This window comes from Schistocerca piceifrons, chromosome 6 (genome assembly GCF_021461385.2).
Source record: "Schistocerca piceifrons isolate TAMUIC-IGC-003096 chromosome 6, iqSchPice1.1, whole genome shotgun sequence".
In the NCBI taxonomy this organism is placed as follows: domain Eukaryota; kingdom Metazoa; phylum Arthropoda; class Insecta; order Orthoptera; family Acrididae; genus Schistocerca; species Schistocerca piceifrons.
This window is the reverse complement of record NC_060143.1, coordinates 90,214,014-90,228,076: the sequence shown is the minus strand read 5'-3', so window position 1 is coordinate 90,228,076 and position 14,063 is coordinate 90,214,014. Positions and strand designations below refer to the sequence as shown.

At 40.3% G+C, this 14,063-nt stretch overlaps 1 protein-coding gene across 1 annotated transcript in view; it reads right to left on the bottom strand.

Moving 5' to 3' along the window:
- The window catches only part of LOC124802745 (protein Rae1), a 58,170-nt gene that overhangs the window by 31,380 nt on the left and 12,727 nt on the right, over positions 1–14,063 (bottom strand). The window contains exon 5 of the mRNA XM_047263728.1: positions 3,805–3,958. Coding sequence (XP_047119684.1) covers positions 3,805–3,958 — 154 coding nt within the window. The remainder of the gene's footprint in view (positions 1–3,804; positions 3,959–14,063) is intronic.

The following is a 14,063-nucleotide window of genomic DNA, read 5'->3' as shown; positions in this document are numbered from 1 at the left end:
GACAGAAAATCCTAGGAAGTTCTGGTCTTACATTAAATCAGTAAGTGGCTCGAAACAGCATATCCAGACACTACGGGATGATGATGGCATTGAAACAGAGGATGACACGCATAAAGCTGAAATACTAAACACCTTTTTCCAAAGCTGTTTCACAGAGGAAGACCGCACTGCAGTTCCTTCTCTAAATCCTCGCACAAACGAAAAAATGGCTGACATCGAAATAAGTGTCCAAGGAATAGAAAAGCAACTGGAATCACTCAATAGAGGAAAGTCCACTGGACCTGACGGGATACCAATTCGATTCTACACAGAGTACGCGAAAGAACTTGCCCCCCTTCTAACAGCCGTGTACCGCAAGTCTCTAGAGGAACGGAGGGTTCCAAATGATTGGAAAAGAGCACAGATAGTCCCAGTCTTCAAGAAGGGTCGTCGAGCAGATGCGCAAAACTATAGACCTATATCTCTTACGTCGATCTCTTGTAGAATTTTAGAACATGTTTTTTGCTCGCGTATCATGTCATTTCTGGAAACCCAGAATCTACTATGTAGGAATCAACATGGATTCCGGAAACAGCGATCGTGTGAGACCCAACTCGCCTTATTTGTTCATGAGACCCAGAAAATATTAGATACAGGCTCCCAGGTAGATGCTATTTTTCTTGACTTCCGGAAGGCGTTCGATACAGTTCCGCACTGTCGCCTGATAAACAAAGTAAGAGCCTACGGAATATCAGACCAGCTGTGTGGCTGGATTGAAGAGTTTTTAGCAAACAGAACACAGCATGTTGTTATCAATGGAGAGACGTCTACAGACGTTAAACTAACCTCTGGCGTGCCACAGGGGAGTGTTATGGGACCATTGCTTTTCACAATATATATAAATGACTTAGTAGATAGTGTCGGAAGTTCCATGTGGCTTTTCGCGGATGATGCTGTAGTATACAGAGAAGTTGCTGCATTAGAAAATTGTAGCGAAATACAGGAAGATCTGCAGCGGATAGGCACTTGGTGCAGGGAGTGGCAACTGACCCTTAACATAGACAAATGTAATGTATTGCGAATACATAGAAAGAAGGATCCCTTATTGTATGATAGCGGAACAAACACTGGTAGCAGTTACTTCTGTAAAATATCTGGGAGTATGCGTACGGAACGATTTGAAGTGGAATGATCATATAAAACTAATTGTTGGTAAGGCGGGTACCAGGTTGAGATTCATTGGGAGAGTGCTTAGAAAATGTAGTCCATCAACAAAGGAGGTGGCTTACAAAACACTCGTTCGACCTATACTTGAGTATTGCTCATCAGTGTGGGATCCGTACCAGGTCGGGTTGACGGAGGAGATAGAGAAGATCCAAAGAAGAGCGGCGCGTTTCGTCACTGGGTTGTTTGGTAACTGTGATAGCGTTACGGAGATGTTTAATAAACTCAAGTGGCAGACTCTGCAAGAGAGGTGCTCTGCATCGCGGTGTAGCTTGCTCGCCAGGTTTCGAGAGGGTGCGTTTCTGGATGAGGTATCGAATATATTGCTTCCCCCTACTTATACTTCCCGAGGAGATCACGAATGTAAAATTAGAGAGATTAGAGCGCGCACGGAGGCTTTCAGACAGTCGTTGTTCCCGCGAACCATACGCGACTGGAACAGGAAAGGGAGGTAATGACAGTGGCACGTAAAGTGCCCTCCGCCACACACCGTTGGGTGGCTTGCGGAGTATCGATGTAGATGTAGATGTAGACGAACGTGGTTTTGCAGTCAGTGCAATGTTTAAAAATGCGGAGTTGGCAGATACCCATTTGATGTATGGATTAGCACGGGGCAATAGCCATGGCGCGGTACATTTGTATTGAGACAGATTTCCAGAATGAAGGTGCCCCGACAGGAAGACGTTCAAAGCAATTGATCGGCATCTTAGGGAGCACGGAACATTCCAGCCTATGACTCGTGACTGGGGAAGACCTAGAACAATGAGGACGCCTGCAATGGACGAGGCAATTCTTCGTGCAGTTGACGATAACCCTAATGTCAGCGTCAGAGAAGATGATGCTGTACAAGGTAACGTTGACCATGTCACTGTATGGAGAGTGCTACGGGACAACCAGTTGTTTCCGTACCATGTACAGCGTGTGCAGGCATTATCAGCAGCTGATTGGCCTCCACGGGTACACTTCTGCGAATGGTTCATCCAACAATGTGTCAATCCTCATTTCAGTGCAAATGTTCTCTTTACGGATGAGGCTTCATTCGAACGTGATCAAATTGTAAATTTTCACAATCAACATGTATGGGATGACGAGAATCCGCACGCAATTGTGCAATCACGTCATCAACACAGATTTTCTGTGAACGTTTGGGCAGGCATTGTTGGTGATGTCTTGATTGGGCCCCATGTTCTTCCACCTACGCTCAATGGAGCACGTTTTCATGATTTCATACGGGATACTCTACCTGTGCTGCTAGAACATGTGCCTTTACAAGTACCACACAGCATGTGGTTCATGCGCGATGGAGCTCCCGCACATTTCAGTTGAAGTGTTCGTACGCTTCTCAACAACAGATTTGGTGACCGATGGATCGGTAGAGACGGACCAATTCCATGGCCTCCACGCTCTCCTGACCTCAACCCTCTTGACTTTCATTTATGGGGGCATTTGAAAGCTCTTGTCTACGCAACCCCGGTACCAAATGTAGAGACTCTCCGTGCTCGTACTGTGGACGGCTGTGATACAATACGCCATTCTCCAGGGCTGCATCAGCGCATCAGGGATTCCATGCGACAGAGAGTGGATGCATGTATTCTCGCTAACAGAGGACATTTTGAACATTTCCTGTAACAAAGTGTTTGAAGTCACGCTGGTACGTTCTGTTGCTGTGTGTGTTTCCATTCCATGATTAATGTGATTTGAAGAGAAGTAATAAAATGAGCTCTAACATCGAAAGTAAGTGTTTCCGGACACATATCCACATAACATATTTTCTTTCTTTGTGTGTGAGGAATGTTTCCTGAAAGTTTGGCCGTACCTTTTTGTAACACCCTATATACATACAGAACTTTGAATTTCCTTTTCATGTTTACACTGTTGAATACTATAGTTACTATCAGAAACAGACTTTCTTACCTTTGATTGGGCAGTTAGTAAGGAGGCTATGTAATGTCACAAAATTGCCCATGTTTACATTTGTACTCTTACTACTAGTGCAATCACGGGTGTTGCGTTCCACTAATATACTATTATTTAAGGTTTTAATTGTATTCTAAAAGAATTTAATTCTGTTAGTTCCTTTTTTTAAAACTGTTTTTTATTTTCACATGAGGAAAACGAGCATCATGACTGAATGAAGTTCGTTTGCCACATACCATTAAGTGGACTCTGTAGCGCCTGCTGTGCTCACCAACGAAACTGATTGGACAAACTCCATGATGCTTCAGATATTAAGCAATTTGTAGCTTTTATGAGGAAATATATTAATACTAGTATACAAAAAGAGGGTATATCAGCAATAAAAATAGATCAAAACTGATAACACATTTATATACTGAACCACGAATTAGCTGCATTTTCCCCAATCTGATTAAACCAGATTGTGAGAAGTAGTCCAAGGGGAAGAAACATTATAATATCCTAAAGCCTGACTAGCTGTTAAGTTTGCTTTAAGATTCCTCTATGTACACTATGGTTAGCAAAGTTTTTAACCTCTTCTGTGTTCTATCATCACAAAGTAATAAACAAAACTTCTTGAACTACATGGAAGGGATGATTTCATCTCCATTAGTTCGAGTCAAATGTTATCTTAATTTTATTCACCTGTAGGTGACTTCTTTTTGTCACGGAAAATTGCAACACATCGATGTTGATACTTGAGGGGTGATTCAATACGTTTGTACTCCTGGGGTTTCCCTTCCAATTGATACACTATGAGTCCTCGGCCGGCAGTACCTACCACTGCCATTGGAAAATCCTGAAACATAGTTGATGACACAGAAATATAAAAAAATTGGCCAATACCAAATCAGTTATTTTTTACTACTTACTATTTTTAAAATTAAGACACAAGAAATTTTATTATTATTACTGTCATTTTGTTTCAGTTTAGGGGTGTATGGCAGACTGATCATTTTTTGTCCTTATGAGGTTAGGTAATACAGCACTACACATACTTTAAATGCAAATAATACTATCACACGTTGTGGAACAACTGATGGAATATAATGGCAGTTCCAAAGATAGGAAGTGTAGTACTATAAAAATACCAATTAATACATGGAAAGAAACATATTCAGAGCATTACAAAAGGCAAACTCAGGAAATAAAGCTTTTCAATCAAGGCTGTATCTGTACCTAGAGATTGTGCCCTATTTAGACCCATCAGAGTATACTATAACATGGTTGTAGTTACTTTAGTACTCCTGCTGGACTTGCAAATGGAAGATATACATATGCTGATATGCATAACATTGCCCACATGTCGAGGGCACCTCCAACAGGGTATGCAATGACATTGCAGGCTGCTGCATGAAATTCTATAGTGGGACAACATAAGACTGCTTGTTGATAGCTTGCCCTCAATTTTTCTTTGCTAGCTGCTGGGTAACTAGTGATGGGACTGTAACATGCAATCCAAGAGCTGGTATAACATTTCTGTATAGTGCTATTTGATGAGCATGTTGTTTCCACCACTGTAAGACTTACTTGGAACTCTACTTAATATTATAATTGCCATACATTTGCACAACAAAGTAGTATGCTTGGACTTAACATAAATTGAATCAGGAACTATTAATGTTTGGTTTTTGTGAATTAATGTGCAATTCAGTCTGTTGTTACAGAGTGTTAATTTGGCCCCATAGTGAGGGTTACAAAAGTAACCATTTAAAATTTCTTTGAACACAGACTTAAAATCATGTTCTGAAATACTCTTAGAAACCAAAGGTTGTAAACAACTTCCCAATCTGATGAGCATTGTTTCAAATCATATTATATCCACCAACTGACAAAATTGAGGTTAATACACTTTCATATAGTTTCTGAAGCAATTTTCATGTTATGAAACTGTTGTTGTTGTTGTCGTCTTCAGTCCTGAGACTGGTTTGATGCAGCTCTCCATGCTACTCTATCCTGTGCAAGCTTCTTCATCTCCCAGTACCTACTGCAACATAGATCCTTCTGAATTTGCTTAGTGTATTCATCTCTTGGTCTCCCTCTACGATTTTTACCCTCCACGCTGCCCTCCAATGCTAAATTTGTGATCCCTTGATGCCTCAAAACGTGTCCTACCAACCAATCCCTTCTTCTAGTCAAGTTGTGCCACAAACTTCTCTTCTCCCCAATCCTATTCAATACCTCCTCATTAGTTATGTGATCTACCCACCTTATCTTCAGCATTCTTCTGTAGCACCACATTTCGAAAGCTTCTATTCTCTTCTTGTCCAAACTATTTATCGTCCATGTTTCACTTCCATACATGGCTACACTCCATACGAATACTTTCCGAAACAACTTCCTGACACTTAAATCTATACTCGATGTTAACAAATTTCTCTTCTTCAGAAACGATTTCCTTGCCATTGCCAGTCTACATTTTATATCCTCTCTACTTCGACCATCATCAGTTATTTTACTCCCTAAATAGCAAAACTCCTTAACTACTTTAAGTGTCTCATTTCCTAATCTAATTCCCTCAGCATCACCCGATTTAATTTGACTACATTCCATTATCCTCGTTTTTCTTTTGTTAATGTTCAACTTATATCCTCCTTTCAAGACACTGTCCATTCCGTTCAACTGCTCTTCCAAGTCCTTTGCTGTCTCTGACAGAATTACAATGTCATCGGCGAACCTCAAAGTTTTTACTTTTTCTCCATGAATTTTAATACCTACTCTGAATTTTTCTTTTGTTTCCTTTACTGCTTGCTCAATATACAGATTGAATAACATCGGGGAGAGGCTACAACCCTGTCTCACTCCTTTCCCAACCACTGCTTCCCTTTCATGCCCCTCGACTCTTATAACTGCCATCTGGTTTCTGTACAAATTGTAAATAGCCTTTCGCTCCCTGTATTTTACCCTTGCCACCTTCAGAATTTGAAAGAGAGTATTCCAGTTAACATTGTCAAAAGCTTTCTCTAAGTCTACAAATGCTAGAAACGTAGGTTTGCCTTTTCTTAATCTTTCTTCTAAGATAAGTCGTAAGGTTAGTATTGCCTCACATGTTCCAACATTTCTACGGAATCCAAACTGATCTTCCCCGAGGTCCGCTTCTACCAGTTTTTCCATTCGTCTGTAAAGAATTCGCGTTAGTAATTTGCAGTTGTGACTTATTAAACTGATAGTTCGGTAATTTTCACATCTGTCAACACCTACTTTCTTTGGGATTGGAATTATTATATTCTTCTTGAAGTCTGAGGGTATTTCGCCTGTCTCATACATCTTGCTCACCAGATGGTAGAGTTTTGTCATGACTGGCTCTCCCAAGGCCACCAGTAGTGCTAATGGAATGTTGTCTACTCCCGGGGCCTTGTTTCGACTCAGGTCTTTCAGTGCTCTGTCAAACTCTTCACGCAGTATCTTATCTCCCATTTCGTCTTCATCTACATTCTCTTCCATTTCCATAATATTGTCCTCAAGTACATCGCCCTTGTATAGACCCTCTATATACTCCTTCCACCTTTCTGCCTTCCCTTTTTTGCTTAGAACTGGGTTGCCATCTGAACTCTTGATATTCATACAAGTGGTTCTCTTCTCTCCAAAGGACTCTTTAATTTTCCTGTAGGCAGTATCTATCTTACCCCTAGAGAGACAAGCCTCTACATCCTTACATTTGTCCTCTAGCCATCCCTGCTTAGCCATTTTGCACTTCCTGTTGATCTCATTTTTGAGACGTTTGTATTCCTTTTTGCCTTCTTCATTTACTGCATTTTTATATTTTCTCCTTTCATCAATTAAATTCAGTAATTCTTCTGTTACCCAAGGATTTCTACTAGCCTTCGTCTTTTTACCTACTTGATCGTCTGCTGCCTTCACTACTTCATCCCTCAGAGCTACCCATTCTTCTTCTACTGTATTTCTATCCCCCATTCCTGTCAATTGTTCCCTTATGCTCTCCCTGAAACTCTCTACAACCTCTGGTTCTTTCAGTTTATCTAGGTCCCATCTCCTTAAATTCCCACCTTTTTGCAGCTTCTTCAGTTTCAATCTGCAGTTCATAACCAATAGATTGTGGTCAGAATCCACATCTGCCCCTGGAAATGTCCTACAATTTAAAACCTGGTTCCTAAATCTCTGTCTTACCATTATATAATCTATCTGATACCTTTTAGTATCTCCAGGATTCTTCCATGTATACAACCTTCTTTTATGATTCTTGAACCAAGTGTTAGCTATGATTAAGTTATGCTCTGTGCAAAATTCTACCAGACGGCTTCCTCTTTCATTTCTTCCCCCCAATCCATATTCACCTACTATGTTTCCTTCTCTCCCTTTTCCTACTGACGAATTCCAGTCACCCATGACTATTAAATTTTCATCTCCCTTCACTACCTGAATAATTTCTTTTATCTCGTCATACATTTCATCTATTTCTTCATCATCTGCAGAGCTAGTTGGCATATAAACTTGTACTACTGTAGTAGGCATGGGCTTTGTGTCTATGTTGGCCACAATAATGCGTTCACTATGCTGTTTGTAGTAGCTAACCCGCACTCCTATTTTTTTATTCATTATTAAACCTACTCCTGCATTACCCCTATTTGATTTTGTATTTATAACCCTGTAATCACCTGACCAAAAGTCTTGTTCCTCCTGCCACCGAACTTCACTAATTCCCACTATATCTAACTTTAACCTATCCATTTCCCTTTTTAAATTTTCTAACCTACCTGCCCGATTAAGTGATCTGACATTCCACGCTCCGATCCGTAGAACGCCAGTTTTCTTTCTCCTGGTAACGACATCCTCTTGAGTAGTCCCCGCCCGGAGATCCGAATGGGGGACTATTTTACCTCCGGAATATTTTACCCAAGAGGACGCCATCATCATTTAACCATACAGTAAAGCTGCATGTCCTCGGGAAAAATTACGGCTGTAGTTTCCCCTTGCTTTCAGCCGTTCGCAGTACCAGCACAGCAAGGCCGTTTTGGTTAATGTTACAAGGCCAGATCAGTCAATCACCCAGACTGTTGCCCCTGCAACTACTGAAAAGGCTGCTGCCCCTCTTCAGGAACCACATGTTTGTCTGGCCTCTCAACAGATACCCCTCTGTTGTGGTTGCACCTACGGTACGGCCATCTGTATCGCTGAGGCACGCAAGCCTCCCCACCAACGGCAAGGTCCATGGTTCATGGGGAAGTATGAAACTGTAACAAATCTTATTCACTAACACTGTAAATAGCTGCTGAAAACTAGCTGTTGTTTCAAATCATATCAATCCTCTATAGAGTGTGTTTCAAACTGTATTGTGGCCAATATTAACACTACATGAAGCTGTTACTTTGCTCAGCTGATTATGCTGACAAGTATACTTTTCTCTGCAATGCTAAATCTAAATCTTCAACAACAGCTGCTGTCTGTAAAGGAAGAGATTTTTCATTTATGAAGGAAAAAATTTCTGCAAGTGATAATTCAAGAGGTGGCCAAAAGCGGTAAAAGAAAATTTGTCCATCAGTAGAGTGAGTGAAACGAGGAGGAAGATTAGTGTTTAATGTCCCGTTGACAGCGAGGTCATAAGAGACAGAGGACAAGCTCAGATTATGTAAGGATGGGGAAGAAAATCAGTCGTGCCTTTTCAAAGGAATCATCCTGGTATTTGCCTGAAGCAATTTAAGGAAATCATGGAAAACCTACATCAGGATGGCCGGGCGCAGTTTGAACTGTCCTCCCAAATGCGAGTCCAGTATGCTAAGTCCTGTGCCACCTCGTTCGATGTGAAGCAAAGAAGGCTGATGTGAATAATGTTTTCGGGATAACTGGAGCAGCATAGGAGATTTATATTTCAATGCTAACATTTAATATTAAATTGCTACGGTAAATGGCAATGAGGAAAAAGTAAGTACTGTATGTCAGTTTGTGGTTGCTTGGAAGAAGGAGAACTGAACCAAATTTGAAGAGAAACGAATAGGATGGTCATTATGAACATACTATAAATCAAAACATTTAACCATAAGATTTAGATTTTGGATTGACTATTTCAATAATAACACAAACAAGTATTTACATAACACTGTATATCATTAAAGAATTAGAGCAGAAACAGGTTGTTAATTATATATCAGAATGATTAATGTGAATATTTTTATTGCATAATAACATGGTTTTCAATAACAACATGTTGGTTTGATACAAATCCTATTAAAGTCAATTGACAAATATACATTAGAATGTATATTGCGAAAAACTTAATTTTGCATTAAAAGACAATGCTCTTCTACAGTAATAACAAAAATAATTGGTTAGCTATGTATTTACTTTATTATGATTTTTGTTTATATATTTTACAGATTACTGGATCAATGGATATTAAATCCAAATCATTTTCCTTGAACCTGAAGAACCCAGCTGCAAATAGATTCCACTTTTTCATGTTTTTAGAAGTAAGCCTCAATCACAATACCTTCATATTTCACAACAGTAAAATTTTGCTTCCTGAACATAAAAGATTTGAAATGATGCTCCTCATCTGTTAAGGATAGCATTTTTACCTCCACATCTATGGTTAACATGAAACCAGAATGGTTTTGTTGTCTGAAGAGCCACTTCACTGTAGAGTGTACACCATTTTGGAAAGCTGGTAAGTATGAAAGTGACAAAGTGCTGTATGTTTGTTGCAGCAGGAAGAGATGCAATATGATGGCAAGTGGTGTCCCACCAGCCTCAACACCCCACAAGCTTTTCCTTTTGTTACATGTCTCATTCTCTTGAATGAAAAGGCTGTAATTTTCAGATATGGACGTTGAAATGAAGCATATCTTGTGCAGCAGTAAACCAGCCAGCATCACAGAAAAGCCTTACAGAATTTCAGAATGTGTGTTCAGTCTGGTTCTCATGGTTTGTGGCTCAGGTGTGTAAGATGATGGGTGACTTATGGATTTGAGATATTTTAGATGTGAGAAAACATGAAATTTCTTGGTGGAAAGTTATGCTTATATTTTGAGCGCCCATCATCCATAATCATGAATGTGAACATATACTGTTCTTCCCGAAGATAACTTAAAACATGAGTGGACAACCGGCAGCACGCAGCCCAGACCCAGCCTCCACTGGTTTCAATTTGGCCTGCGGTAGAAATTCGTACTCTGTCTATGACACATTTTCAGATGTTCACCATTCTATTGTTCGCATTATTCCAGTTTGGTTTCTGCATAATACTGCTGATACAGGTTGTTTCAAAAATGACCAGTATATTTGAAACGGCAATAAAAACTAAACGAGCAGCGATAGAAATACACCGTTTGTTGCAATATGCTTGGGACAACAGTACATTTTCAGGCGGACAAACTTTCGAAATTACTGTAGTTACAATTTTCAACAACCGATGGCGCTGCAAGTGATGTGAAAGATATAGAAGACAACGCAGTCTGTGGATGCGCCATTCTTTACGTCGTCTTTCTGCTGTAGGCGTGTGCTGTTCACAACGTGCCAGTGTGCTGTGGACAACATGGTTTATTCCTTAGAACAGAGGATTTTTCTGGTGTTGGAATTCCACCACCTAGAACACAGTGTTGTTGCAACAAGACGAAGTTTTCAACGGAGGTTTAATGTAACCAAAGGACCGAAAAGCGATACAATAAAGGATCTCTTTGAAAAATTTCAACGGACTGGGAACGTGACGGATGAACGTGCTGGAAAGGTAGGGCGACCGCGTACGGCAACCACAGAGGGCAACGCGCAGCTAGTGTAGCAGGTGATCCGACAGCGGCCTCAGGTTTCCGTTCGCCGTGTTGCAGCTGCGGTCCAAATGACGCCAACGTCCACGTATTGTCTCGTGCGCCAGAGTTTACACCTCTATCCATACAAAATTCAAGCGCGGCAACCCCTCAGCGCCGCTACCATTGCTGCACGAGAGACATTCGCTAACGATATAGTGCATAGGATTGATGACGGCGATAGGCATGTGGGCAGCATTTGGCTTACTGACGAAGCTTATTTTTACCTGGACGGCTTCGTCAATAAACAGAACTGGCGCATATGGGGAACCGAAAAGCCCCATGTTGCAGTCCCATCGTCCCTGCATCCTCAAAAAGTACTGGTCTGGGCCACCATTTCTTCCAAAGGAATCATTGGCCCATTTTTCAGATCCGAAACGATTACTGCATCATGCTATCTGGACATTCTTCGTGAATTTGTGGCGGTACAAACTGCCTTAGACAACACTGCGAACACCTCGTGGTTTATGCAAGATGGTGCCCGGCGGTACAAACTGCCTTAGACAACACTGCGAACACCTCGTGGTTTATGCAAGATGGTGCCCGGCCACATCGCACGGCCGACGTCTTTAATTTCCTGAATGAATATTTCGATGATCGTGTGATTGCTTTGGGCTATCTGAAACATACAGGAGGCGGCGTGGATTGGCCTCCCTATTCGCCAGACATGAACCCCTGTCACTTCTTTCTGTGGGGACACTTGAAAGACCAGGTGTACCGCCAGAATCCAGAAACAATTGAACAGCTGAAGCAGTACATCTCATCTGCATGTGAAGCCATTCCGCCAGACACGTTGTCAAAGGTTTCGGGTAATTTCATTCAGAGACTACGCCATATTATTGCTACACATGGTGGATATGTGGAAAATATCGTACTATAGTGTTTCCCAGACTGCAGCGCCATCTGTTGTTGAAAATTGTAACTACTGTAATTTCGAAAGTTTGTCTGCCTGAAAATGTACTGTTGTCCCAAGCATATTGCAACAAACGGTGTATTTCTATCGCTGCTCGTTTAGTTTTTATTGCCGTTTCAAATATACCGGTCATTTTTTAAACACCCTGTATATGCCAAGTGATTTATACTTTTAAACTCTTTAAAATAAATAAAAAAGTGATGTTCCTTTTGTGTTACAGTAACAATCCATGCCTATGCAACCAGTCATTGAAAGTATTTTTGGACAAATATTTAAAAAAATGCCTGCTAATAAAGTTTGGTGATATTAGTACATTTATGTTTAAAACTCTGTAATGACCTGCTTGTGGCCATATATCATGAATTTATTCCTAATCACTTTTCAACTAGGATTGCTTGTTTCATTGCCATATTTTGCTTTTCTGTTCTTTCACACACTAACATCAGTAAATACTTCTTGTCGACTGTGAACATATTAGATCACTGCAACTGTTGAAACTGAAGGTAATTTATAAATAATTAGGTGCAACCAGCTGCTTTTTTTATTGACATTTATTTTTCCATGATATTTATTTATATGCCATGAACGTTGTTTCTTACGAACAACATTGCATAATTTTGTAATGGAAGATTTTATGGCAGCTACTGTAAAACACTGTAAGTAAAGAAACAATGTTGACTAAATGTAAATAAATGCAAACATCTGAAAATGGAATGAACAGATAATGAATTTACTCTCAAAAACATTTGTTCTGAGGTACAATTTATTGACATGGCACATCGGGAAAGGGGTGCCATTCATACCAGTGTGTTGTGTTATACACATTAACATCATGGGAACTACAGTTTTAATTCATGTGCTAGGAGTGTTGCTGTCACGTCATGTGACAAGCCAGCCCGCAAGTTTAAGTAAGAATTTGAATCAGGCCCGTGGGTCACCAAAGGGTGCCCATGTGCCTCATCATTCAGCACATGCCTCCAACCTATTATCTGACAACTGAAGGTGATTGATTGATTGATTGATTGATTGATTGATTGATTGAGGGGGAGGGGGGTTATGGGACTAAACGGCAAGGTCATCAGACCTGCAATTGGAAATCATGGCTATTAGGAAAACTACAAGGTAACAAAAGCATCCACATAAAGAATCACTGAATAGGGCTTTACACTGTGTACAATACACTATTAATAACTATAGCAAACATGGCTACATTTAAAATAAGTTACTGGTAGATGCTACTGCTCTGACCAAAACAGTTAAGGGTACATTGTATGTGAAATTCGTTGAAATTTGACATTTTCTGTTTTCTACTCCAGAATGTACTTTGGACTTCCTGAACATTTTGGTATACATTAAAAACAGACAATTGAGAGACCTTCAAATGATATTTTGAATATTGACATGTGACTGTCAAATTTCACAGCTACGCTTATACTGCCACAGTTGAGAAGTCACATCTTGGGAACTACACAGTCTAGAAGGCTGTGAATTGCTTTGTTTTGTGCCTACTGCTACGTCTCAGAAGTTGGCATTACAAATAAACAAATCAGTCCTTAGTTTATTTACGTATAAAAAGAAATAGAAGTTAGCTTACTCCAAAAATAGCCGATAATCACACTACTTTCAATGAAAACTAGTATCAGAAAAGTAATTGATGAATTACAGGAAAATTTTGGGAAGGCCATTAGAGATAACTGTGACAATTTAGAGAAGATGAAAAGAGCTGTGTGGAGCACTTTCTTTCATCGAATATCAACCAATGAAAAGTCATGTCATGCTTTGTGTCCACCTTCACCAAACACTTGGTGTAAATATAGGCAAGCTGAATTTTCTAGCACCCTGCATGAATTTACACATAAACATTCTCCTCCTTTGACAGTAATGGAGGCAATCAAACCTATTTACAGAGATTTGGCAAATCCTGAGCTACTAAAGAAGTGTTTACATGGGAAGACCCAGAATGTTAATGAATCCTTCAATAATGTTGTAGGGTGTCGTGTGCCTGAAAAAGTATTTCTTGGCCTTATGACTCTTAAAGTTAGCAGTGCCTGATGCTGTAATAACTTTTAATGGTGGGAACTATGGAAGACTTAAGGTTCTGGAGAAGTTAGGGTAAGATTTGGACAGAACACAGCTAAATGACTGCGGGAACTGGATGAGCTTCATGCACGTGAAGCAGAGTTAGCTGCCAAATGACAAAACAACCAAGAAAGAAAAAGAGGAGGCAAGCACTG